This window comes from Haemorhous mexicanus, chromosome 22, assembly GCF_027477595.1.
Source record: "Haemorhous mexicanus isolate bHaeMex1 chromosome 22, bHaeMex1.pri, whole genome shotgun sequence".
Classification (NCBI taxonomy): domain Eukaryota; kingdom Metazoa; phylum Chordata; class Aves; order Passeriformes; family Fringillidae; genus Haemorhous; species Haemorhous mexicanus.
The window spans coordinates 7,853,384-7,878,188 of record NC_082362.1 but is presented as its reverse complement, the minus strand read 5'-3'; the positions used below and the strand labels follow the sequence as shown (position 1 = coordinate 7,878,188).

At 41.1% G+C, this 24,805-nt stretch overlaps 1 protein-coding gene across 2 annotated transcripts in view; it reads right to left on the bottom strand.

Annotated features, from left to right (window-relative positions):
• Nucleotides 1-1,250: 1,250 nt before the first annotated feature.
• GOSR1 (golgi SNAP receptor complex member 1) overlaps nucleotides 1,251-24,805 on the bottom strand; it is a 28,590-nt gene continuing 5,035 nt past the window's right edge. For both annotated transcript variants that reach the window (XM_059866354.1, XM_059866355.1), the window contains exons 7-9: nucleotides 12,138-12,167; nucleotides 6,472-6,554; nucleotides 1,251-5,247 (exon numbers count right to left, since the gene is read on the bottom strand). In XM_059866354.1, coding sequence (XP_059722337.1) covers nucleotides 5,123-5,247; nucleotides 6,472-6,554; nucleotides 12,138-12,167 — 238 coding nt within the window. In that variant the 3' untranslated portion in view covers nucleotides 1,251-5,122. The remainder of the gene's footprint in view (nucleotides 5,248-6,471; nucleotides 6,555-12,137; nucleotides 12,168-24,805) is intronic.

Here is a 24,805-nt window from a genome sequence, read left to right as displayed (position 1 = left end):
CCGAGTGTTAATGAGCACAGCCCAGCTGCCAAGGCACGGCGCTGGCAGCACAGATTTTCTACCTGGAGATGGTGGATAAAAGGCTGGCATTCGGGAAAAGGCAACACCAACTGTAAACATCGAGGTTTTCTATTAAAACACTCCAAAATCGAGTTCACGGCGCTGTACACCGCCCACGTTGGGTGAAAGGGAGGGAACAAAGGCACTGGTGTGAATTTCTAATGGAGGGCTCGGCTCCCTTTCAGCAGGAAAGCTGCTGGGGAACGGCTCATCCATAATGCAGGAAGAGCCAGTGCGCCCAGCCTGCCAGCAAGGACAGCACTTCCCAACATGAACAACACCACTCTGGGAGGCGCATGGTTAAAAATATATATCCTATGCCTGTGCCACTATAAATTATTGACTGTACAGGGAGCAGGAAAAAAGGATTCAGTGCCATTAATAATTTATTTTCTAATCCAAACGAAGATGGAATTTTATGCACCACTTATTACCAGCACCGCAACTGGAAAAACTCACTGCACTTCCACTGTCTGGAACCAGAACTGCCTCTCCATTTGCAGAAGTTTTTTTGAAGTTTCTCCTTTAGCTTGAGCCATACAGTCAAAGCATTCCCTTGGGAGAGCATCTGGTCACTCCTGAATATTTAGCAGGCATTAAGGATACAGAGATGTATCCCTGCTGTAAGGCAGCGTTTACAGGCACAGCACGACAGCTCTGCAAGGAGAAATCCCTCTCTTCACTCCCAGGTATCACAACACCAGGCAGCCCTGCTGCTCTGAGAATACAAATTTGGAGTGGCACTGAAAGATTGAGCATTGATTGCAAAAGCAGCAGGCACAGGTGGATCCTTCAGGCACAGTGCTGCCTGGCTGGAACAAGGGAGGCTGGAAAACCTCAGGGTAACAGAGTCCCCTCTGTCCTGAAAACAGAAATTCACAGAGAGAGATCTTCCTTTTAACACCTCTAAAGAAAATCATCCCTGTTCCACCTGGTGAAGAAACGAAAATAACAAATCCAGGGAAAACCACCACAAGCATAATCAGCCCCTCCTAGGCAGGAAAAACACAGCCCTCAAACCATTTTGGGTCAGGAAAGGCTCCATCACGCCTGATATTTGATATAAAACCTGAGAACACACTGATTTGTATGTCCAGGGATCATTCCAAAGGGGTGGGATGAATCCCCTCTGCATCTTCCCTGAAGTTTAGGTAGGCAAAGATTGTCAAGGGGAGAAATAACCAAGCACCTTGCTTAGAATTCTAATTTATTATTAAATTACATATCAAAGCCTTTTTTTAAATTTAATACATACAGAGAATGCACAATAGGTGAGAACAAAAATAATTACAGTTACAATAGAAGTTTCAAGAACGTGTATGAAAAGAAAAAAAAAATCAGAAAGTGCAATCAGAAACTCATTTACAAGGTATGGGATGTTTTGTGAGAAAGGGCTTTGTTTGGGGTGCAGAGTGTTTGTTTAACTGCTTTCCTCACTCAGTAGCACACAGACCAACAGCTGCTTCTGTATCAGAACTCAAACATGGTTGAGTTCTGGTTGAAACTGGTTCAAATGTGCAGTGCCAGGAGAGGTGCAGGGCACAGAGGGCACTGGAGATGTAACCTGGCTCAGCTGTGGCTCACTGTGCCTCTCACTGTGCCTCTCCTGTCCTGCACATTCCACAACCCAATTCTGCTATAAGGAATTCCAGAACCATTTCCTCCTTCTGCACTGACAGCTGTTACCCTCTCCTTCCTGTCTCAAATGAAAGCTTTGGGACAAAACTGGTAAAAATAGGAAAAGGTTATGTCTCAAGTGATCTTGGGAAACAAGTTGCTACATTTAGAGAGTTAAAGCTCTCATTTAGTTGTGACTAAATGAGCTGCACCATCAGAAAGGGTGGAGCAGCCTCAGCTCCCTGTGCAGCAGCTCTGGGAAAGCAGCACCTCAGGGGACACAGCAGGACAGCAGTGAACATTTCACCTGACACTTTCACATCACCTAAAAATCTACTTTTGCTCTTTCATTTTCAACATCCAGCAAGGAACTGACTCTTCTCACATTAATCTTAACGCAACAAAAGGACTTGAGAACTAGAAATGAAAATTCTTGTTGATTACTCAGTAATCCAGCAGTAATTTATACCTCACTTTGATATGCTCAACTCCTGAAATCAATACTGGTTAAGAAAAAAATGTTGCCTGGGAAGGTCACAGCCCTGGCAGTGCCCCAGGGAGAAGCTACAGCTGAGGACACAGGTCTGGGTGTTGCCCAAATGCCATTGCTCTGCTGCAGCAACCAGAGACTGAAGATCTGATGAACAGGTGAAAAATAAACTAAAGAACAGGGATAAAAATATTCCCACCGTGTGAAGTGTGGCATCAATGTCACCAACACGATCCTTTGTGCTCCAGTGCCTGGCCAGGTTTGCAGAAGCTGCTTCTCTGCTAGGAAGAATGAAGCAGAAATTGAAAAAGAGTGTCTGTGTGTGTGTGAAACACTTCCTGTACAACACCCTGGATTTCCCCCTTCATTTCAGTGCTCAGCAATGATTTTCTTAGCACACTTCTGTTGGGCTGAGTTAGGAAACCACCACTTTGGCAGGAATTGCAGGAATGAGAATTCTTTAACCACATCTTTTTTCCTCAGAGCAGGAGGAACCACATAGAATGAAAAACTCCAAGAACACATTTAGCAACAGGAGACACACAAACCTGTATTTTGGGATTTGAGGCAGAATGCTACAATCCACTGGGTTCATTTTCCAGTCCATTGTTCTGAGCACAGGTCCAGGCTGTTAGAGATGAATTATGAGGCTGATTCTCCTGAATTTGGAAGTCTTTCCCTGGGCCAGATGCAAACACATCCCTCCAGGGAGCACAGCACGACACGCTGCCAGATGATGATGAAGGGAAAACTCCAAAGATAATTAAATGTATTTTTCAACACAAAACTGACTCAAAACCAGCACAAACAAAAACCATGGAGGGGCTGCCAACACCGAAACCATTTCCAGTAAAGCTTTATCAGAGATAATTCAGCATATTTCCATTATTTTATACTAAAATATATCAGTTCCTCCATAGCATTTTCATAACATGAAAAATCAATTATGTTTACATATTTATTATAATCTACATATTTTTCATAGCAGCTTTTTCACAATAAGATTAAATATATGCACCAAATAATCAGTTAAGTCCAATAAAAAGACTTGTTATAAGATTAAATAAATGAATTTATTTATGGTACTGCAGATCTTATATTGCCAACTATAGAGCAACCAAATCCTACAAATCCTAAACAGATGCACAAGTGCTGATCAGGGTCCCTTAGGGTGGAGGAGGAATCAAAGAAAAGGCAACAGGGAGAAGTTTGATCTCCCAACACACAGATCCATTAATAACCCTCCTTCATCTATCAAGCTTTTTCATAAACCCCCTTAATAAACACTTCATCTGCAAATGGGAACATTCCCAAATCAACCAAATAATCACCCTTTATTTCAAATACAAGCCCCACAGTTTTACACATCTTAATTCCAAATGCTTCCAAATCCCAACGGCAGGATGGCTGATTAGAAGCCCTTGTTGACTTTTTAGCACAGGGTTATTAAGTCTGCAAAGAAGCCTTTAAATCCAGACATTTTGGGTGTAATAGTGTGGGTTTGCACACTACACAAGTCTCTATTCCCTCCAACTCACAGGCACTATAAAATGAAGTAAAAAATTGTGTCCATCCCGCTGGACTCTGCTCCAGAGGAGAACCTGGGGACTCTGTGACATTTGGGGGTGATGGAATACATGGAATCTGTTAGGAGCACTCTAAGTGGATTGTGAAAAGAGTTAATCAAGTTCTTAGAAAGGTATTTCAGTGCCAAGGCTTGAATTTATTGGGTTATGATATGACAGATGGAAAAGTGCTGTTGAAAGAGCAGAAAAAGCTGTAATCTGGGAAGCTGCAGCATCAAAGCCACTGCAGATGTCAGCTTTGTTTACAGACAAACAACAGGGTCCTTTTTGCCTGTCCAGACCAAGAAAAAGTTTTTTCCCTCCCAGATAATGGTAAATAACACTTGTTTCACTATTCATACAGTCAGCTCTTTGCTAGGAGGAGTTATGTCCAAAACCTTTGCTCACAGACACCTTTGCCTCAGCTATAACCATCATCATTTTCATTTCCAATCAACAGTTTATTTCATATCCTTCTTACCTGCACTATCAGAATAACTTCACCTAAATTACAGTATAGGCTTTGTAAACTGCTTCTTGTGTCTTTATAAAGATCTTTATGATGCCAGCCAAAATGAAAGTATTTGCACCCAAAAGATTCCTTCAGGTGAACTCATGTTTGGTCACTTTTCAGATGACTGAACACTTGAGTAAATAGCTGCTGGGACACTGTGCTCCCTTTTTACACAGTGGGACTTTGTCAGTCCCTTTAAAGCCACAAGAAATCTTATGATCTCCCTCAGAGGGTACTTTCATATTCATGTTCTGTGCAAAAAGTGAACAGAAACCCTTTTTTTTTTTTGGGAACTTTGAGGAATTTGTGTGAAGCACAGTTTTCACAGCACGAATTATGCAGAAATAACTAAAATCTCAACCAGGAGTTAAGAAGAATTACAGAACATGTATTTAGTAGTAAAGCAACCTGAAGGCTTAAAGCTGCAATATTCATCTCTCAGGGTGAAATTCAGTACTGGGCTGGGATTAGAGGGAAAAGCCTTCCTGCTGAGCTTCCACACAAGGCAAACTTAATCCTCTCCCACTCCCCAGCCAGCACCAAACCTCCCCAGCACTGCTGAGCACTGGAACTGTTCCCCCAGTTCTGGTTAAGCATCCCATGGGCACTTACCTTACAGTGAGAAAGGGAATGAAAGACAAACAAATCCCACCAAATTTAACCCAAAGGAAGTTGAACAGCAGGGGAGGAGAAACACTGCAGCTTCAGCCCAAGCCCAGTGTCAGTGTCTACCATCAGAAGCTCCAGACATCATGCTGACAGCCCCAGCCACGAGCAGGCTGTGGAAGTCTGATGCTTCCCCCAAGTCCCTTTTCCTTGGCTGGGAGGAGGGAAGGTGGTGATGAGCTTTGGCAGAGTCCAGGGGGGAAGCAGCCATCAATGGAAGGCGTAGAGGAGCAGCAGGATGGTGCAGACGCCGATGACGCCGCCCAGGATGAGGGAATCCCGTCGCTTCCGGAGGTTGATCCTTTGGATCAGGCTGTTCACTGCTGGAAAACGGTCTGGGAGGGCTCTGAGTCAAGGTCACAGCACAAACAGGGAGTCACCAACAAGCCCCAAAGGCTGGATGAGGAATGCCAACACTGGAACTACTCCCAAGCTGGAGGAAGCAGGAGCAGTAAAGGCTGGTGGACAGGGAGCAGGATTACAACTGCACTGCACTGACTGCAGACCAGCAGAGAAAAGGGAACAGCCCAGACAGAGCTCACACAGAATTCACCACCTGATCACCTCAATTACCAGCATTTTAATCTCCAGTATGTGAGGCTTAGTTACTTTTATTAATTGTGTTTAAATGAAAATGAAAAAAAAAAAAAAAAAAAAAAAAGGGGTGGTTAGATAAAACACTTGTGCAATTTCTTCAGTGGGATTCTGTTACTGGTGAAGAGAACAACCAAAGGCATTTGACTGAGAAAATCCTGCACATTGCATGACCCACACACTGTGCAAGCTCTGTAAAACCACCACGGTGTAAATCTATCTCTTAATGTACAAAATACAACTGCCAACAAGACAATCAGAGCTTCATGTCTTTGGAATTGAGAATCTTTTTAAGGCCAAAGCTTACTGAGATTTTATTGGAATGTTCTTGCCAATTGCTAAGAACTGTAATGAAATTTCTGGGTTACCAAGATGCATCTTTCCAGGATGTCATGTGTCTGACCAAACAGTGCTGACACTGTCCATTGACAGAAGGGAAGGAGTAAGTGGGAAAACCACAAATGTGCCTGACTTGACAGCGTGGCACAACCTTCAGCCCTGAGACAGAATATGCACAGAAACCAACAAGCCAAAATCTTACAAGAGTGTGACAGACCAGAGGATGCTCAGGCCCTGACTACTCTTAGCTGTAAACCACAACAAGCAGTGATGAACACCAAGCTTCAGCTGTTTTGAGAGCAAAAAGCAGGACCTGAAATGAAACTACTTCTAGAACAGCATACAGCAGGGAAGGCCATGAAATGCTGCTGCAGGCCTCTACCTGAAAATGAAATTCTGTTAATTTATATGCAGGGCCCAAATTTGACCAAAACCAACTTATCCACCACATTTACCATTCAAATGCTTCAGTCAGGTTATCAGGTGAGCCTGATAAAAACCTGGCCTGTTTGTCACTGCTGACAGCACAGGTCACAGAGCCACTGGCACTGCTGATGACAGAGTGAAATATTGTACCACAACTCCTCTTAGGCACAGGCAGCACCAATTTTCAGGAAAAAGGATACTTGCCAAGGTATTCATCTTGCTTTGTATTGACTTCAACATCCCTCTCTGAGAAGTCATATTTTCTTTTGTTGCCATGGCAATGCTGGGGAAAGAAAGAGGATCAAGTTGTTGGTGCTAAGAATAATCCACAGCTCACACAAGAGGAGAACAAGCAGGCAATGCTTCCTCAGAGGACAATGAATGGGGTGAAGCAACATGAATGAAATCACAATTTTTCCATTAATCTCTCTCTTTTACAGTTAAATGATTTCAGTTTTATATAAACTGTTAACAGTGTGAAACACTGAGGTTTCTTGAAACAGGCAGGGTTTGACTTTCCTCCTCCAGCCCCAATGAAAACTGGTATTACCTTATAAGCAACATAAGAATTATGCTCTCATGGCTTAAGCTTTAAATTTAGAAGTTTGTTTCATCCCAAATGATGCTTCCACCACAGCACAGAAAAAAATCAGTTTCTGAGATCTGGTCCTAATTAAGAATATTCCCCATGGTATATAAGTTTTCATTTTCTTTATTTCTTTACCAATACAAAATTGAATTTCCCATTTCAAATTTAAAACGTTTTGGAGGTCAGAAAAAAAGCAACTCTGCTCTTAAAACCAAGATATTAAATGAAGATTATTAAGAATTGTTCAGTTGACAAAGCTTGAAGACACAGTGCCTGAGAAAGAAAAATATGGCACATACTGATCTCCTTGTTGGCATGTGTTTCAAAACACATAAAGCAGGACAGAAATACAACAAGGCTTCATAATAACTCAGAAAAGTCACCTCTACTGCTGTTGACTTCATCTACAGGAATAACAATGATTAAAATAAGTTCTTGGATGAGTTTATGAGCCTTAAATATGGAGGGGAAATGTTCTGGAGGAGTAGAAGTTAAGTGGAAAAACACAACAGAAAAATATAAAAGGAAACTAAAGCTGTCATTTCAGAGGTAGGAAAATGTGAAATGCTGCTTTTACCTGATACAAACATACAATTTTTCAATGCAGGTATTTTAGTCCTCTAAAGTAAAAAAAAACTACAAACTCACAAAACCACTGAAAATTTGCTGTTAAGAAAAGCACTCAGGGAATTTTGAATTACTAAGAATCAAGTTAGAAAAAAAATAATTCCTATCTGCACACAGGAAAGTTTGTTCAGTGACCTACAGATTCCTATCTCCCACCCCCACACTGACTTGATATTTGTCCAGATGAGTTTTTAATACAGTGTCTCTCAAAGAACTTCTGAATTAAGTCCCATATTTTTGTAAGATGCATCCAATGACTCATTAAAACATCCATTCATTTACAGAAGTGAAAACACAAAATGATTGCCAGGATATAAAGTGCTCCTGAGCCACCTCCAAAATGCCTTTAGAAATAATTATTCAGAGAACATAAGGTTCCTGCTTTAACATCTGGGGAGTGAAACTGTCCATTTCATATAAAAAGGCAGGATGTAAAGGGTTAAGAGACTGAAACCAATTTAATTTTTTTTATCCAGTATTTTCAAGAATTTAGCTCAAAGGGCTGGGTTTTATTGGAGAGCTCTGAAGGAAAAAAACCTGGGGTAATTACCATTTTTAATATGATATGGTCTAGTAATGAAATGTAATTGTGATATTCATGAACAAGAGTTTAACTGGATTCCAGCTACTATTAACAAATCAAAATTCAAGCAAAAAGCAATGCTGTTCACGTATAATTTGATTATTCAACCCTTGAGCTGGTTAATCTAAGCCTTCAGATCTGCAAAGGAGATTATTAAATCTAAGAAGCAGAAAGCAGAGTTCCTGGGGACCAGTCCAGAGATTGGTTTTGTATCTTGGGCACTGCAGCTTCCTCATACCCTCTGTCAGACAATCTTGGTTTCATTCCCATCCCTGACATATGTTCATTGACTTGCTGCTGCCATTGCCTCACTGACAAATGCATATTTTAAAAAATGAATCCAGTTCTTGCCATTCACAAGACTGGCCCCATTTAGTCACTCCCAGCCCAACCCCAGATCTGCAGGACCTGGTTCTGCTGTTCCAGAACTCGTGTGGACCTTTCCCATCAAAAGCTGAAACATTTCTTACTGGAACAGAGATGACCCCAATTCCACATTTCCCTTGGAAGGCAGCAGGAACTATTCTCAGTGCTGCACTGGCTGGAACTACCAGAGCTGGGTGTAAACCAAGTTTCTAAAACCAGATGGTCTCTGGCCTGCTCTCTATATTTAATATTAAAGCCTTGCTCGAGCACAATGCTCAGCATTGCTGCACTACTGGAGAAATCTCTCCCAGCTAAGCCCAAGGTCACAGCCATAAAACACCCACCTACCTCTTCCCCAGAGCAGCAGGAGAATCTCAAATCCCTGTGCTTGCAGTCATATTTCCCTCAAAAGTTCTGCCACATTCCAAGTTTGCCCTTGATTGCTCAGCAGTGCCGTGGGTATGTGAGCAGCCAAACCTCCCTCCAAAGCAAACCCAACTGATATTTGTACTTAGTCTGCTCTTTTCACTGGCATAAAACCCTCAGGGTAATAAACACTTCCAGGCATTATCCCAGATGGACAAGTCTAACATGCAGAAATACACTTTTAATGCTGCCTGACTTAGAAGCAAAGAGTTTTGAGTTAAATCAGTGTTTAAGCTGTTATTTCACCCCACACTGCAGCCACATCCACCCAGTGTCACTGAGGGAAGTGTACCAAAAAATCAACTCCTGGCTTCACCCATTGAGACACATCAGTCAAATCTACACTGCTGGGGAACTGAAACAAAACTCTAAAGAAAGAAGTTGTGTTATTAAAAATCAAATAATTCACGTATTACTGGAACTCCTGCTTCATTCTGCATGCCATGAATCATACTTGCTCATTGAAATTCATGACAAGGTCTATGATTAGGGAATGGACTCTGTGACTGTGCATAGAAATGAAAGCTCTAGGTTTAAATTGGTAAAAAATCTGATTGCATCACTTATTCTTTGTCTGGAGATACATTTCTATATTTGTATCTCTAAATATACACATATGTGTGTGCATCAGTGCATACCTACAGGCATAGCCTGGCAAATTCCTTTATTCCTTTATTTATTCCATTGCTTCCTTTGATGAAGCCTAAGATGAAAACAGAAAAAACATTTCTCCATTCCTCCAGGAATTCAAGTGATTTTGCCTGGACACCTCTGGCAAGGTGGTTGTGAAATGAGAGAATTCTCAAAACATGGCTCATGCCTTTAAAAAGTCAGCACTCAGTGCAGCTGAGTTTTTCACTTTTATTAAATCCTAATTGTTACCTAAAGAGATAGACCAAATACACAAGGAGACCATTTTTTAAAAATGAAATTTATGCCTTTGGTCTGGCTTCAGTCCAATCTGCTCATATACAAACATTGATGGATCAGGCCTCAGAAAGAGAATTACAATAAAATCCTAAGAACTTGTCACACTGTACAGGCAAAACTATAAAAAATATTCCAACTGAGCCAACATAAAAACACAAGTTGTTAGAAAACAAGAAATAAATGGTCTGCTATTTTGGAGAAGTGATAATGTTTGAAAATGAAAACCTGAGAACTCCAAACATATTAAGCAAAATCTCTGCTTATATTTAAATCTGGCCAAGAGAAGTGAAGGCTGTTCCAAAAGAACTGCAGTACAAAGTATCACATCCCACTCGCTTCTGGAGAGAAATATGCTGCAGTAAGAACCCATGGCATGTAATTCATTTAAAAATTGATTAAAAGTTTAGTAATAATGACACATCTGGAGTGACAGCCCTGCTCAGTACTTTGGTTACTGAATCATTTCAGCTCAGGTGCCCATGCATTCCCTGGCATGGATGTTTGCTCTGTAGAGAGCAAGAGTTAGACTCCTCACTTCTCCTGCTGACAGAAAATCAGAGCAAGGGCTCACAATTAGTGGCTGTAGCTCATCAACAAAAGCCTCTGCACACTCAAAAATGTGCTGTCCAGTGTTGGGAATCAGTGCTTAGTAACAAAGCCTGAGGAAATAAAAGTGTGAAGGAAATAAAAGGTGATTTCCTGACTGGCTTAATTAAAAAATGAGTAATGAACTGCAGCAGATGTAAACCTTGAAGACAGAGCAGTAGCCAGAATAAGCTAATTGCATCTCAAGAAATCTGTCCTCAAACAGCTTCTTCTGCACAATTCCCTCTTTTATTTGGGTTACAACAGATAAAACAATTGGTGAGTTGGGTGAATTCCCATCTGTAATGTCACTGGGAAGGCAGCAGGATTTGCCATTAATTAATGTCACACCCAAACACTTGTCATTACTGGGGACCACAAGGAAAAAAAGTTCAACAAAAAATTCACCCTGGTTTTAACAGAGGCAGAATTCAACTCAGATATAAGTGGAATTACATTTCCTATTCCATATCATTACCAAACCAGCTCTTTTTGTACCAAAAAACTCTAAAACATTTTTGGCAACAACTCAAGCAAGAATTTACTCCAAATTGTGCAATGTTGAGAGCTCTGAGCTCCTGTGATGACACACAGTCCAGAAGCCAGGCCAAGGACACAACTACAAGTAATTACATGTAATTTTGCAGGATATTAAGAGTAATAAATCACCATATGCTGCTCAATGTTCTGCTTATTTGGAGTGGCAGCAAAGAAGAAATTCACCAAGCACTGAGCATTTTTGAGATGGAAATACAGGGTTACAAGCATGGCAATAAAGGAGAGGTCTTTACTGAGGAAAGGACTAGAACCCAAAACAAATACAGCTGGGTTAAGCTGGAAAAATATTTCTGTGAGGCTGTGGTGAAACTGCACCACATTTTCAGGTATTATTGCACTGATCACTTCTGGTTCCTCACTGCACACTGCTGTGGTTTAACACATTCTTCCTCCATGTTAATTATCCTGAGCCCACTGTGTGTACTTAAACCAGCCAGCCCTTAATGGACACAGCCTTGCTGCACCTCTAATTATTCTTCTTGGTCATCTATGTCAGTACATGCATTGTCTGGAAGCATATCTTGCTTGCTTTCTTACCTTTTTTTTTTTTCTGTTTTGTTTTAAAGCAATAATCTAAAATTTAAAACCATTAAATTGGGCATTGTTGCAGTTTGAGTTATTGCTCTGCCAAAGGTTAGCTTGGAAAGGGCACAGATAATAAAATTTGTGTTGCTACAGTTCTAAATGTCTAAATCAGTTAGAGAAGGTATCATTTAGGTATCCAAACAATGTAAGAACCCCAAAAGATAAATAAATGTACAGCAGCAATAAGCTCTCAAGCAGTTGTGGTAAAAGCCCTTACCTGTATCAGCTGCACACTGGGTGCTGAATATTCTGAATACATTGAAAAGTTACAGAAATCAGGTTTTAGAGGAGTGTCACTGTGAGAAGAAACATCTTGACTACTGGAATAGCCCTCAGCAGCTCAGCCTGAGATTCACTCTGCTCCAAAGGTGATTCACCTTTGAGCAGAAACCCAAATTTTCTAAACTAGGGTGAATAAAATATTTAAGCAACATTCTTATGTCAATATTGACTAGGAAAAACCCAAAGCAAACCCACCAACAATTCACTGTAATACTGCCAAGGAGCTGGAAACAATACAGTTAGTGTATAAATATAGTGACTGATATATTTAGACACAATTTAATGGAACTGCTGATTGTATGGAAAATAATGAAAATTTTTACATTCATTCCTACCTTATTGTTTCTTCTATCAGTCGATCTGAGCTGAAAGCCAAAAGAAAAAAAAAAAACAACAAGTTAAAGAAAGTAACAAGCACTAAGTACTACTTTAGATCACTAATCAATGATCCCCATCATCATCCTAATAAATTTGCTCTTAGAATGTTTTATTTCTGGATGTTATCACATTTTGCTACTACATAAGTTTGGTTTATATAGAGTTTGGAGAAGATGCACTGGAGTCTCCTCTGGAGCAGAGCAGCAAGAGCAGCTGCTCAGGAGAACACATAAAACACTGAGAAAACAAGAAAAGGGGAATTGGCACTGTGATTTATGGAGGACTGTTTGGAAAGGAGTATTAGAGAAAGGAGTAGCTAATTTTATTGCTTTTTAATCCTGCCCACCCCTTCAAAAAATACCATTAATGATTAAGAAGCTGAGATTGGGTCCATCTCAGAGCCCAGCTCAGGATTAGCTGCCCAAACACTGGTTCATGCTGGCAGAGTCCTTCTGTGGAACAGCAGCTGGATGAGAGCTGAGCTGATGGAACACAGCACAGCCCATGTGTCACAGCCAGCCCTGGTGACAGTGGCCCTGCCCTGCCTGCCACACATTGATCCAGCCCTGTGCAGCATCCCTGGGAAAGGGCAGCCTCAAGCACAGCACAGAGAGGACATTTCATTTAAAAACCCAACACACACCATTAAAGAGAGCAACAAGATCCTTGGAAGAGTGCAGCTATTTCTCCTTTTCTGTTCTCAACTTTCACACAGGGTTTGCATCCCTGCCTTGCAGGCAGCTGTGAAATGTCACAAAACCCCCTCTGGTCACAGCAATCAATACCTCCAGTGTAACCCTGCCATGGAACAGGTGCCTGCATCATTCCCACAGTGCAGAAACACCAGTGCACCCCTACAACTGCTCTGTTATCCCACAGATTCACACAAATTCTTGGAGAATAACTGCAAAAAAATACTGAATTTGCAGTGTGAGGAGGAAATCAGCCTGACAGAAAAGTAGTTTTGTGTTGTACTGGCTACTGCTTTCAGTAGTAAATCAGAATTGATTGCTTCCAAACTCCAAGATGCCAGCAGGGCATGGCCACCTCCATCCTGCACCCTCCTCATTCCAAGTGTTTTGCCAGCCCCCAGAGCAGCACAGCTCTGCCTCTGACTCAGCCTGAGCTGCCTGATTTGGAACTTTTCTCCTTCCCACAGGAATTCTGGAGATCCCCCCACAGCTCCAGCTGGAGGAGCGTGCTGGGCCACGTGTGTGACCTGCTGGGGAGGGGGAGAGGCAAACACAATGACTTTATTTCTCTGTGAAGAGAACTGAAAACACCAAGGTTGCTATTTCAGGCTGTCCATAGCTTGAAATACAGACACAGAACAGAGCACTAAAAATATTTTGCTCAATTTTAAGCTGCCAGGGACTTGACTGGGGCAGCAAACAGAGCCACACTCTCTAAGATTCACATCAGCTGTGAGCATGTTGGTTTAAGCAAATAAAACCAGTTTTATTCACTGTGTGGTGTTTATTACACAGGCACAGAGGAGGGAAACACCCTAGCTGTGTGCACAGAGCAGTCTCACAGCATCTCCCCATGTCCCCAAGGCAGGCAGAACAGGGAAGCAATGCATTAAAGATTTCTGTAATCACTGAGTCTCCCAGAGACACAATCCAGCTGAGAATGTGCCTTTCATAGATAGTCTCTAACAGACAAGTGTGTTATGTGGGCAGGGCATAATCAGAATAAACTGCAAAACCATTAGAAAACAGCCTCAAAAGCAAGAGCAGTGCACCAGAATGAATCATTTTAGAAAAGGTTCCATTATTTTTAAAAAATTTATCAATGAAAAGGTATTAAAAACCTTGCTGGTAACAGGTTACACTTAAAAAAATTCTGTGGAAGAAAATGTTACAACAGCCCTATTAAAAAACCTACCTTAGAAAAATCATTACCAGCTCTTTGTCCATTTAACTGATGAAATGATAGAATTTTTATGCTGATGAACTGAAGATGACAGAGAAGCTGAACACTTTTACAGACCTCAAGTGAACTAGGATGTCCTCCAAGGCTTTTAGAGCACCCAAATTAGGCTTGCCAGTTTGCAGCAGGGACACTCACTGCTTTTTATGCTAGAGAAAGCTGTAGATGGGCAGTTTTATTCCTTAGTCAGACACATAAACACAAAAATTGACTTAAAAGCTTCAGATTACATGACACTGCTTTATTTTTCTGTGTGTATGTATGTTCATACACACACAAAAATAAACTCTGGCAATGTGGCTACCTGTAAAATGATGACAGAAAGTCATAAAAATGTATAAACCAGTAAAAACCAGATCTGAACACCAACACACACACAGGCATGAGCTGCAAATGCCAACACAGGGCATTTAGCAGGCATCTGAAACCTCAAGATCAAATGTTCCTCAACTAATGTGGAGTCACCCCAAACATTTAAAAGGATGAGATACACATGATTTTTTTTTTTCAGAATGAAGATGTGTAGGTGAGGGCAGACTAAAGGAAGCACAGATTTATTAGCACAGCTTCCAGTGTGCTCTTCCCAGCCCAAGAAGAATCAGCCCTTGAGAGGATTTCCAAACTCATCTCTCCTTGCAAGGGGAACAAACTCCACAGGAATGGCCAGGACATTCCCTGGCACTCTGGTAAAGGCAGGCACTGGGAGCAGGAACATTGCAGGGATTCTGCTGTGCAGGTTTGGATTCCTTGGCAAATACAGATTGTGAAGTTCACTCACAGTGACACCCAAACAGAAGCATCTGTTTCATTCATTTTACAGCTCATAGCCATAAAAATAAGTCAGATTTAAGGAAGATCAAGAACACAAAGTACAACAGGGCCCAGAGACACAAGGGAAGTTTGCAGATCTCTGACTATTAATAACCTGTTCTCCACAAACAGAAGCTGTTCTCACAATTAAAAATAATGTTCATTTCCCAGAATAAAAAACTAACATTGAACGAGGCAATTGTGCTTAACTTACATATTCAAAACACTACAAAAAGAAGCTCTTAAATTAAAATCTATTGACTTTGCTCTTCTGCTGTCCAAGCAAAGACAACAAATCCAGTGGACATTTCCTTAAGAACATCTAAGCAAAAGATGGTTCTGGGCATTATTAATCTGACTTGCCATCTGTTTCAATAAACTCTGCATTTTCACCTGTCCAGACAGACAAAGCTTTTTAAAAACACTACAGGAAAGAAAGGCTGGAAGCTGCTGAGGCAATCACCAATCACCTCCTGTAAGGAATGGCACAAGCCCAGCAGCAGCAGCAGCCATGCATATGAAACACCCAGGCCACTGTGCAACTGCTGTCTGCAGAAAATGGCACAGCTTGTCCTTTAAATATGCAGACAGGTAAATTAATCTGAAGGAGAAATTAAGTGAAATATGCCCCTCATGACAGAAAAGAGTCCTGCTCACAATATCAGGCTTTTAGAGCTAAAAGCAAGCATTTTATGTTGTTTGTAAGGCAAATCTCTGGGTCTGTACTTCAATAAAATTCATTAATACAGATGAATACTTAACTGAGGACTGGGCTTCTCCCATATCCATAGATTTTTCTGTTCCTACCCAAACCAAGTCAGAGGAATAGGGCAGAGCAGTAAAAGTCATCTGCACAGAACTCATCTCACAACATGCTTTAAACCCTTCAGATGAAATTAAGGGCAATATCACATAGAATAACTTAAAAGGGATAGGGAAAACCCTGTAGAATAAACTAATATAGCACCTGATAACTATTTTCTTCCTTTCAGAAAGAAGAACTACAGAAATAATAATTTTACTTTGTTCTTTCTCTAACTGCAAGATAAATCACTAAGTGTCTGCTCTCTCAAACTGCCTCCAATAAATCTTTCAGATTTTCACAGTCCTGGATCACCAGGCAATGTGGAGCTTCCAGGAATGCAAATCCTGCAAAACACACTCTAATACAAATATACAGGTATGAGGCAAATCTGATTTATACACTCAGTTATTTCCATTATCATAATAACAGAATAATAAAGAAAAAAACCACTGTACACACACACACACAAAAAAACCCCAAACATCTCCAACTCATTTTTTCTGCTTGCCATCAACATTCCTGATCATATTAAAAATTCATAAAATCATTAAGCTCTTTAAAATCTTAAGTAGAAGAATGTAAAGCAGAACACTTTTCCCCCCCTCCCTGTGATAACAAGATATTCCAGATTTTATAAGACTTGTCCCAAGTTTGATTCAATTTAGTTTCAAAGTTGCTAAAGAAGACAAGAATTGGTGTAAAAGTGTATGTATTGACTAAGAGCAATATATTTGACCAGGAAGCATACATCTTCCACTTCCAGCATGAGAAAACCTGGTCAAAAACAAAGGCATGAGGCATTTTCAGGGATGAACAGTTTCCCCACAGAAATCACTCCAAAAGCAAAGGAAGGTTCCAATACTGACCCAAACTGCTCTTTTGTTGTTTTTCTTTGAGTGTTAACTCAAGCACAAATCAGGATGCTAAGGAAATGCAATTTTGTCACATTGAGTGTTACAGAAGGCAACAACCAAACACAAAACCCAGAGCAAATGTGAGCATTAATCAATGTATAAATCTGCTCAACATCATCACACCTACCATCTCTGAACACCTCAGTAAGCTTACTTCTGCACATCTCAGAAATCACTTTCAGTAAGAATGAGGAACAGTTGCAGAATTGGAAAAGAAAATTCACAATATCATGATGCTTTTCATCAATGCAAGCAATTTGTTAAATCTAGAATGAAAGGCACTGGAACAGAACCCATTGCTCTAGGCAAGAGTAAACCAACATTGGCTGGTGCTGAATTTCTTTCCAGATGGAAAGAAATTGTACATGAGGGCAAAAAATACACAGAAGGCATCTCTTTTCACTCTAGGGAAGAATCTGCCAAAGGATTTCCAGGAAAATAATCTGGTGAAACCTCCTCCCTCCAACTGCAATCTGTAACACAAATTCAGCTAAAAATATAACTTCTAGCTACATCACTAAGTAAATTCCTCAACAGCTCATCAATTCCAGCCATTTGGAGTTTAGATACACTAAGAAAAGCACTTTCTTTGAAGCTAACACCTGTAAACACATAACTAATACAAAGATTAGTTGTTCAAACTCAGTTTAAAGGAGGCAAACAAGTACCAAGGGATTTTCTCCCCTAAAACAGGGATCCACCTTCACAGGTCTGACAGCAACAGCTGTTTCTCCTGGATTTCCAAAGGGTATAGCCTGCACCTCCACTGAACTCCATGGAGTTGTGTGGGAATTATCAGAGTGGAAGAACTGTTTCTCTAAAAGAGGAGTTAGCCAAGAAAGCTCTTTGGCATGCAGACGACTGGGAAAGTGCCTGAGAGCCCCAAGAGGGTGAGCAGCAGCAATACTTCTTCCCTTAGAGCAAATCTATAAGGGAATAAGAGCTTCTCAATAATCTGCAGTGCTCAGTTTACCCAAAGAACTCAGGTAAAAACTTCAAAAATGAGAACAGCTCCTGCTGCCCACACGAAGGGCAGCAGCTGGTTGAGCACAAACCAGGGCCAGGATGGCACCACCAGGGTGGTGGGAGAAGTTCTTGGAGAGCCTGACCCTCCCCTAGAATTGCTCCATATTACCCATAGGAACAAAGTGAAATAAGTGAGGAGGGCAGGCCTTACTGTAAGTCATTATCAGCAACCACAACTGTCAGAACAATTCCAGTAACTTCCTAATGGACTCCATCGGCATTTCCTCAAATTTTACATCTGCACGCTCTGCCAGCAGCCAGGGCAGGGCTGCCTGCATTATTCCCCTGGTTTAAAAGATGGAATTTGGATGGGACCTTGAAGTAAAGGCAAAGCCCCCCACAAGCAAGCAGCACAGGCTCTGCTATCTGCACTGCCCTGGCTGCAATGGAGCTCTCCCAGGATAACCTGTCACGGCTGATTTGTTGGGCACACACAGACAGGAGATGCTCAGCTTACAACAAACACAAGCTGTTTGTAATCTGTGCTGTAACAAAATAGATTGTATCACTTTTCTAGCTCAGTGTTTTTTGACTAAAGCTTGGCAAAGCTAAAGAGCCATTCTACTATTCACACATTCCTAAGTAACCAGGAAAACACAAGGGGGAATGTCTTCTGCAAGAGACCCATCACATAAAAACCTTCATAATTAATATCTTTTTAATTTCCAGTCCAGCTAACACAGAAATGAAGTGAGAGTTATCCTGAGGATGACAACCCAACTTCAATGTAGTCTGAAACCCTAAAATCCACACTGACAGACACGTGTTCTGCTCCCTGACTGCATTTTCACCTGCTGTGGTTTTGAGGGTTTTTGGGAGAAGCCCTTCATGCAGCTTTCATGCAGGACTTGGCTGAGGTACCTGATTTACAACTCTCTACCTGCCTGTTAATTAAGTTGCAGAAAATGATTCTTCAAGCTGTATAGTTAACTATGCAACATAACAAACACTTGTGGTTCAAAATGTAAAGTGCACACTACATTTCAACCATCCACAAGCCAAGCCCAGGATGCAATTCATTAATGGGTAAAGATCTCAGCATTTTTCTTCTGACCCAATTTCCCAGGGTTCTTAGGGCTTTTTATCTGAGACTGAACAGGATGCATTCTTCCAGAAGTGCAACTAGACTTGATATAAACAAGTCTCTCAAGCAAGAGGAAAACACTCTACATCTTTGAAATCACAACAGAACTGAAGTCCTTGGAAAGTTCTAAACAGAACTCTATTATTAGGATAAAATTGGGATGCTTTAAGGGTAATTGGATCTAGTTCTGCTTAGCATCATGGATTGGATGGAACACAAAGGAATCTGCACAGCAATCATTCAGCAGGCAAGAATGAGAACCTAATTCTGATGCATTAGGAGAGGCTGAAATTAAATAAAAACTCAAGAATGACATTTATGCAGTAGTATGGTAACTTTCCAGAGATACACTCTGTATATAAGAAAATGGAAATAATCACTATTTAACATATCCATACACATCAAATTGAGTTCCAACAGCTTGTTTTTACTGGAGGATCCAATAGCAAATAATGAGCAAGCACTTCTGGCCCTAAAGAATAATGAAGTGCACAGCCACACTGACAAAAAAATGGCATGCTGCATTAGAATATAAAAGTGATTCTGAGATTGCACAAAATGAATTCTATAAAACTCCACAATCATTGATTCTGTTGAAAAGCTGCACCTGCTTTTCAGAACCAGCCCATGCAGGAAGGATTGCAGCACTCCTGAAAGCCCTAATTTCAATACAGACCTTAGAGGGGGGAAGCTGTCCTAGTTAAGAAACAACGTTGAAAGGAAAGCTAAAAACAAATAAAACATGCATCAGTGACTTGTTTATTTCTGAAAGGAACAAAAAAACTTCAGAAGAAACCACAGAGCCCTGAAGTTTGAAGTGTGGTTTTATATCCTTCCCTTTCCCCAGATTAAGAACAAAGTGCTGTTTCTAAGGGAAAGTCCAGAACCAAGAACCAGAGCAAAGTTTTTGTCCCAGCCACTTTTTTTTCCCATTATAAATTCAGGCAATCTTTCATTCTGTGAGGGTTTGCTCTTTAGCTCCTGCAGACATTCACAAAGACCTACAGAGCTTCCACAGCCACTTTCCCTGGGGTACATGGAATTCCATTGACAAATCTTCACTTTTTATACAGATGAAAAGCAAACAATGAGCTTGAAGTTCCTAATGTCAATGTGGCTGCATCCTTTGTCACCTGAATAATTCAGTTTTGTACTGGAAGCAACACAGGAAATTCCCAAACTAAGTTTTGTGCTGTGTCTGCTGGGTTTGATGGTTTTTTTCTCATTTTGTGTCCCCATCCTTTCAGACATATTGACACATAAAAATATCACAACGGTCATCAGTGTCAGGGAAATTACTGATTACAGTATTGTTAAAGCAATCCAGCTATCAGGAAAGCATGCAAATAAACACTGAGACAGAGAAGCTTTGGTTTAGTGGTTTGGGGTAGAGGTTTTTTTATAAGTCCTAAATACAGCACAGGAAGATTAAAAGAAATAGTTGATTTTACCTTAATGAAGCTCAAACTATTTTTAGAGGAAAAAAACCTCTTAAATTCTGAATTGCTTGGCTGATTTTCATGATCTTTTATTAAGTTATTTATAAATAATAATAATACCCAAGAGAGCATCTTCCTTCATTGCCTGGAAGCTTTGAACCTCCCCAAATTCTCATTAAACTACTTCAATAACTTGCTCATACAGTCATATAATTACATATAGTGAAGTTTCTCCTTTCCCAGAAGACATAAATTGTCTCCCTCTTTGAACATTATTTACTATTAAATAAGAACCAGCAAATTATTCTCAGTCTGGTGTTGCAGTTGAGTAGATGATGTGCCCAAGTGTCATTCTCAGTCTGGGACTGTGACAGGGGAAGCTGATCCAGCCACTTCCAGACTGGCCTCTCCCTCTGCCAGGAGTTTTCAGGAGACAGAAGTTCTGCCAGCAGCCTGGGAGATAAAACCCATTCAAGCCCAGACAGAGATAAGGCTAAAGAAAGAATCACTGATGCAATCAAGAAAACTCTGCAACAACAGAATAGGAGACAGAGCAGAAAGACAGACTAGAATTGTATTTTGAAACAGGATTACAGGACAAGCTGTTGTGCATCCTTAAGTAAGCCTTTGCAACACCAAAAATCCTCCTTTGCTCAAATCCCTTCTTTGAAAAGCATTTTCTTTGTGCTGCTGCTCAGACAGAGCACAGAGCCCTGCCCCAAAGCCTGAGTTATTCAGTGCTAAGGCAGTGAGGTGATTACCACAGCCATCCAGCACTGGCACACGCTTTTAATGCAGCAATTTCTCAAACTTATTCCAGAAACAAAGAAAACAAGCCAACAGTGTTTGGGAAAACAGCAGCACACCATTGGCAGAGCTCTTGCAATTAATGGCCAGCATAGAGATGTTTTAACCTAGATTCCCCAATCCTTCCTTGCACTGTAACTTCCAGTTCAATGGGCAAAGTGCTGCAGCCCCTCTCCAGCCCTGCCCAGCAGGGCTGCACCAAACAGCACCAGATGCAAACCCTCCAAAGCAGGGCCATGCAGAGCTCCTCTGTCCTCCCAGGGCAGAGCTGGTTGGGTTTTTTTCATAACTGCTACAGAGCAAAGATTATTCATTCCCAAGTGCTGCTTCAGTTAAAATCTGCATTCAAATTAAGAGAATGGAACCACAAGAACACTGCATTCTGCTCCAACATGAACAAAAAAATCAGTTTAATTAAGAGGCAAGTTTGGTAATTTAAAAAAAAAATAATAAAGCCCTTACTGGGCCTGACTTAAGTGGAGCTCAGCAGTTCTGAGGCTGCAGAGCAGGCAAGCAGCAGGCACCCAGGGAAGAGCTCATCACATTCCTCCCTCCCTGCTGCTTCCCCAAGCACCTTGGGATGGAAAAAGGAATTGGTGAATTAGCTGGTTCTCCTGCATTCCCTGTTTCCAAGAGAAGGTGAAGGAGATGCAGTGCTGAACTGTGTGTCTGCTGGAGCAGTCACTGCCCAGGCAGCTGTGTGTCCTCTGCAACTGGAAATTAGGGAGGGGATGGGAAGGGAGGCAACCACAGTTCTCTGGTCTTAATCCAACCCTGAAGTTCCACTGAAATCCACAGGAACCCAAGCAGCAAAGTGAATGGAAACCAGGGCATGCAGAACAGAGAACAGGGACAACACAGGAAAAAGAAATTCTATTAAGGTAGAAAACTGGCAGCTTTCTCCCAAAAGATCAAATCACCTGTAATAAAAAACCCTGCAAGGTGTCTCTGCATTTTGTTGAGCTGAATTCTCTCTACAAATCAGTGCTGAAGTGAAAATTTGTCAGGAAAGACCATATTTAGAGGAAAAACAGTCACTAAGTCACTCCCTCCATTAAGATATTGCCTGTACCACTACCAAAGTTTGGGAGCAGTTTTCCTGGTGATTGCTCTCTACTCAATGTGCCCATTTCTGCCCAAACAACATCAGGAAATTTGAAATAGCTCTGCTGATAACAAAATGCCATAATGAAAGCAATAAAAGTGTTTACTACTCCAGAGTACTCCACATACATGAAGCACTGCACAAACATTAATTTCTCCTCATCATCTCAGGTATGTATTATTAATTAGCACCATTACACAACTGCTGCAGGTTCCTGTTATTCCTCTTGCTCACTTCTCTTATTCCTTTTTTCTCTTTCCCTTCCTCTTGCTCACTTCTCTTATTCCTTTTTTCTCTTTCCCATACAGCACATGTCCTGATTCGTTTGCTCTCCTCTTTTTCCTCCTCAAAAAAAAGTTCCTTACCCACCTACTCTGGCACCCTGGCCCTCTCTGTTCCAGTTTTGAACATTTTGAGACACACAGGGGTGTCTGAACTCTTGCAGCAGGTTCACCTCACCTACCTGCACCACTCACACATGAGACTCCAACTAAGAGGATTTAGAAAAATTTTCACTGGATAGATTCACAGGCTGCATAGCAACACTCAGCAGAAACATGCAGTCACCTGACAACAATTAAAACCACAGCTAATGATATCTGCACCACACAGGCACCTGCTTCTCCACCAGCCACTTCTTTTAGAAAGGGATAAATGACTAATTTCTGAGTGCTGGAGCTGAGTAATAAAGTAATAATCACACAGTTGCCCCACAATGACAGAATTGGTGTGTTTTCACCCAGTTTTACAAGGAATTCATCAGGGGTAATAACACCAGTAGTTTCAATCTAAACTTCTGAAGATTTCATCAATTTTTATACAAGCTCATCAGTACCCCCTGCTATCACTCACCTACAACACAAAGGAGATTTTCACTTGCATACACACACAATATTGCAAATTTAATCAAGGACATTAGTTCCTTCTTTGCTGACTTAGACTATAACTCATCAATAACTGCAGAATTTCTCAGGGCAGACTCTAAGTTAACAGAATTGTTTCCTCTGAGGCAGCACTTTTCAGAGCAGTTTTTAAAATGCTAAGCTAGATCTATTCATCAAAATTGTTTTCTTTAGATGGAAAACAGCATTAGAAGAAAAAGGATGACTTGTTTGTACCCCTGGCCAAAAGCACACAAACAGAGAAGATAAAATACCTTTAGGGAATGGCACAGACCCAAGAAAACCAGATTTCAAAAATGAACAGCAAACATGACCACGCTAGATTGGTTATTTCTTTAAGCATATGACATGCCAAGAAATCTGAGGTATCAGGTAAAAATATTAACAGGCTATCAATACTCACCAACATCTGTCTGCCAATCTTATTTTTATTAACAGGGGTTAATTTTTTATTTAAAATATTAGGTGTTATTGTTCATCTCTCCAGTGGTTGGTAAAGCTATTCTTGAATTACCTGCGTAGAACTCAGACAGGAAACTGAGTGACTTGGAAACTTCATGCCTCCTATCTCCAGCCAGCAGAACTTCTAGAAAATCTGCTTTCCCAACAAAAAGTTGATTGATAAAATGGACTGAGCAGCAGTGAAACTTTTGAAGGGAGAAGAACATGCTGTGTTTTGTCTCACCTTCCCTGGTGTGGGGTGCAGCAGCAAGCAGCACAGGGCCCCCTGTGCCCCCTGCCCAAGGGCTGCCCCAGCTCCACTGGGATTCCAAGGTGGAAATCCCACTGCTGCCAGCAGCACTGACACAGCAGCCAGCCCCTCCCTGGGAAAGGGAGGCCAAATGGATCCAGGATCCTCATGGCTTAATGGAGAGCCAGGCACTGGCAGGGTTTGCCCAGTGCTTTTTGTCATTCCCTGCTGCCTAATGTGTGTTGGAACCTTTGATTCATCAGCATCTGGTACTCACAGATTTTTCATTTCCTCTCCTTTTTTAGGATTACCTGCATGTGTAGCATTAAGAGGATCTTCTTTGTGGTGTTCACGATGTGACAAAAATGAAAGAGGCAGATTTAGGCAAAAAGCAGAAGTTTCTTGTCTCTCCTGCTGCTCCCCAGGGAGACACCCCACAAACAATCCCAGCCTGCAGCTTTTTGAAGAGCATTCATGGAAAACACAGCCCAGAGCAAAGCCCAGTTTGTGTTTATCCTGTCTCACATGGTTGTGCATGAAGGAAAAGGCTGACAAGAGTCTGGCACTCAGCACTGGGGCAGCAGCTCACACATTCTGTTATCAGATCATGCAATAAATATGTAATAGGTTGAAGTACTTAATGTAATAAATTAGGCAGGGTCAAGACCAAGTGAATGCTCCAATATCTGACATGAATATGTAATTCCTGTGGCATTATTACAGTGCTTTGGAAAATATAATAATACATTGTAAAGTTTACATTCCTGTCTGTGTCTGTTTTTCAAGCTCTTTTCATAGATTTCACTCCACTGAAAACATTTGGATTTTTACTCCTGTGTCTTCATGTAAATATATTCATCATTTACTTCTGTCAATTAGTCTGGCACCAGGATTTACTGCACTACAAATATTCAGCATCATGACTCACACAAAGCTTGTCAATTTATCCTAGGAGCATATTTGGTGTAATTTGCCAGCTCCTGGTGATTTCTTGGGACCTTTTCTTAGCATTTACAGCTTTTTGGCATGAATAGCTCATTAACTGCTTTCTCTGAAGACAAATATGTTGAAACTCTCTAATAATTTCCTCTGCCAGTATCTTTTTCTGAG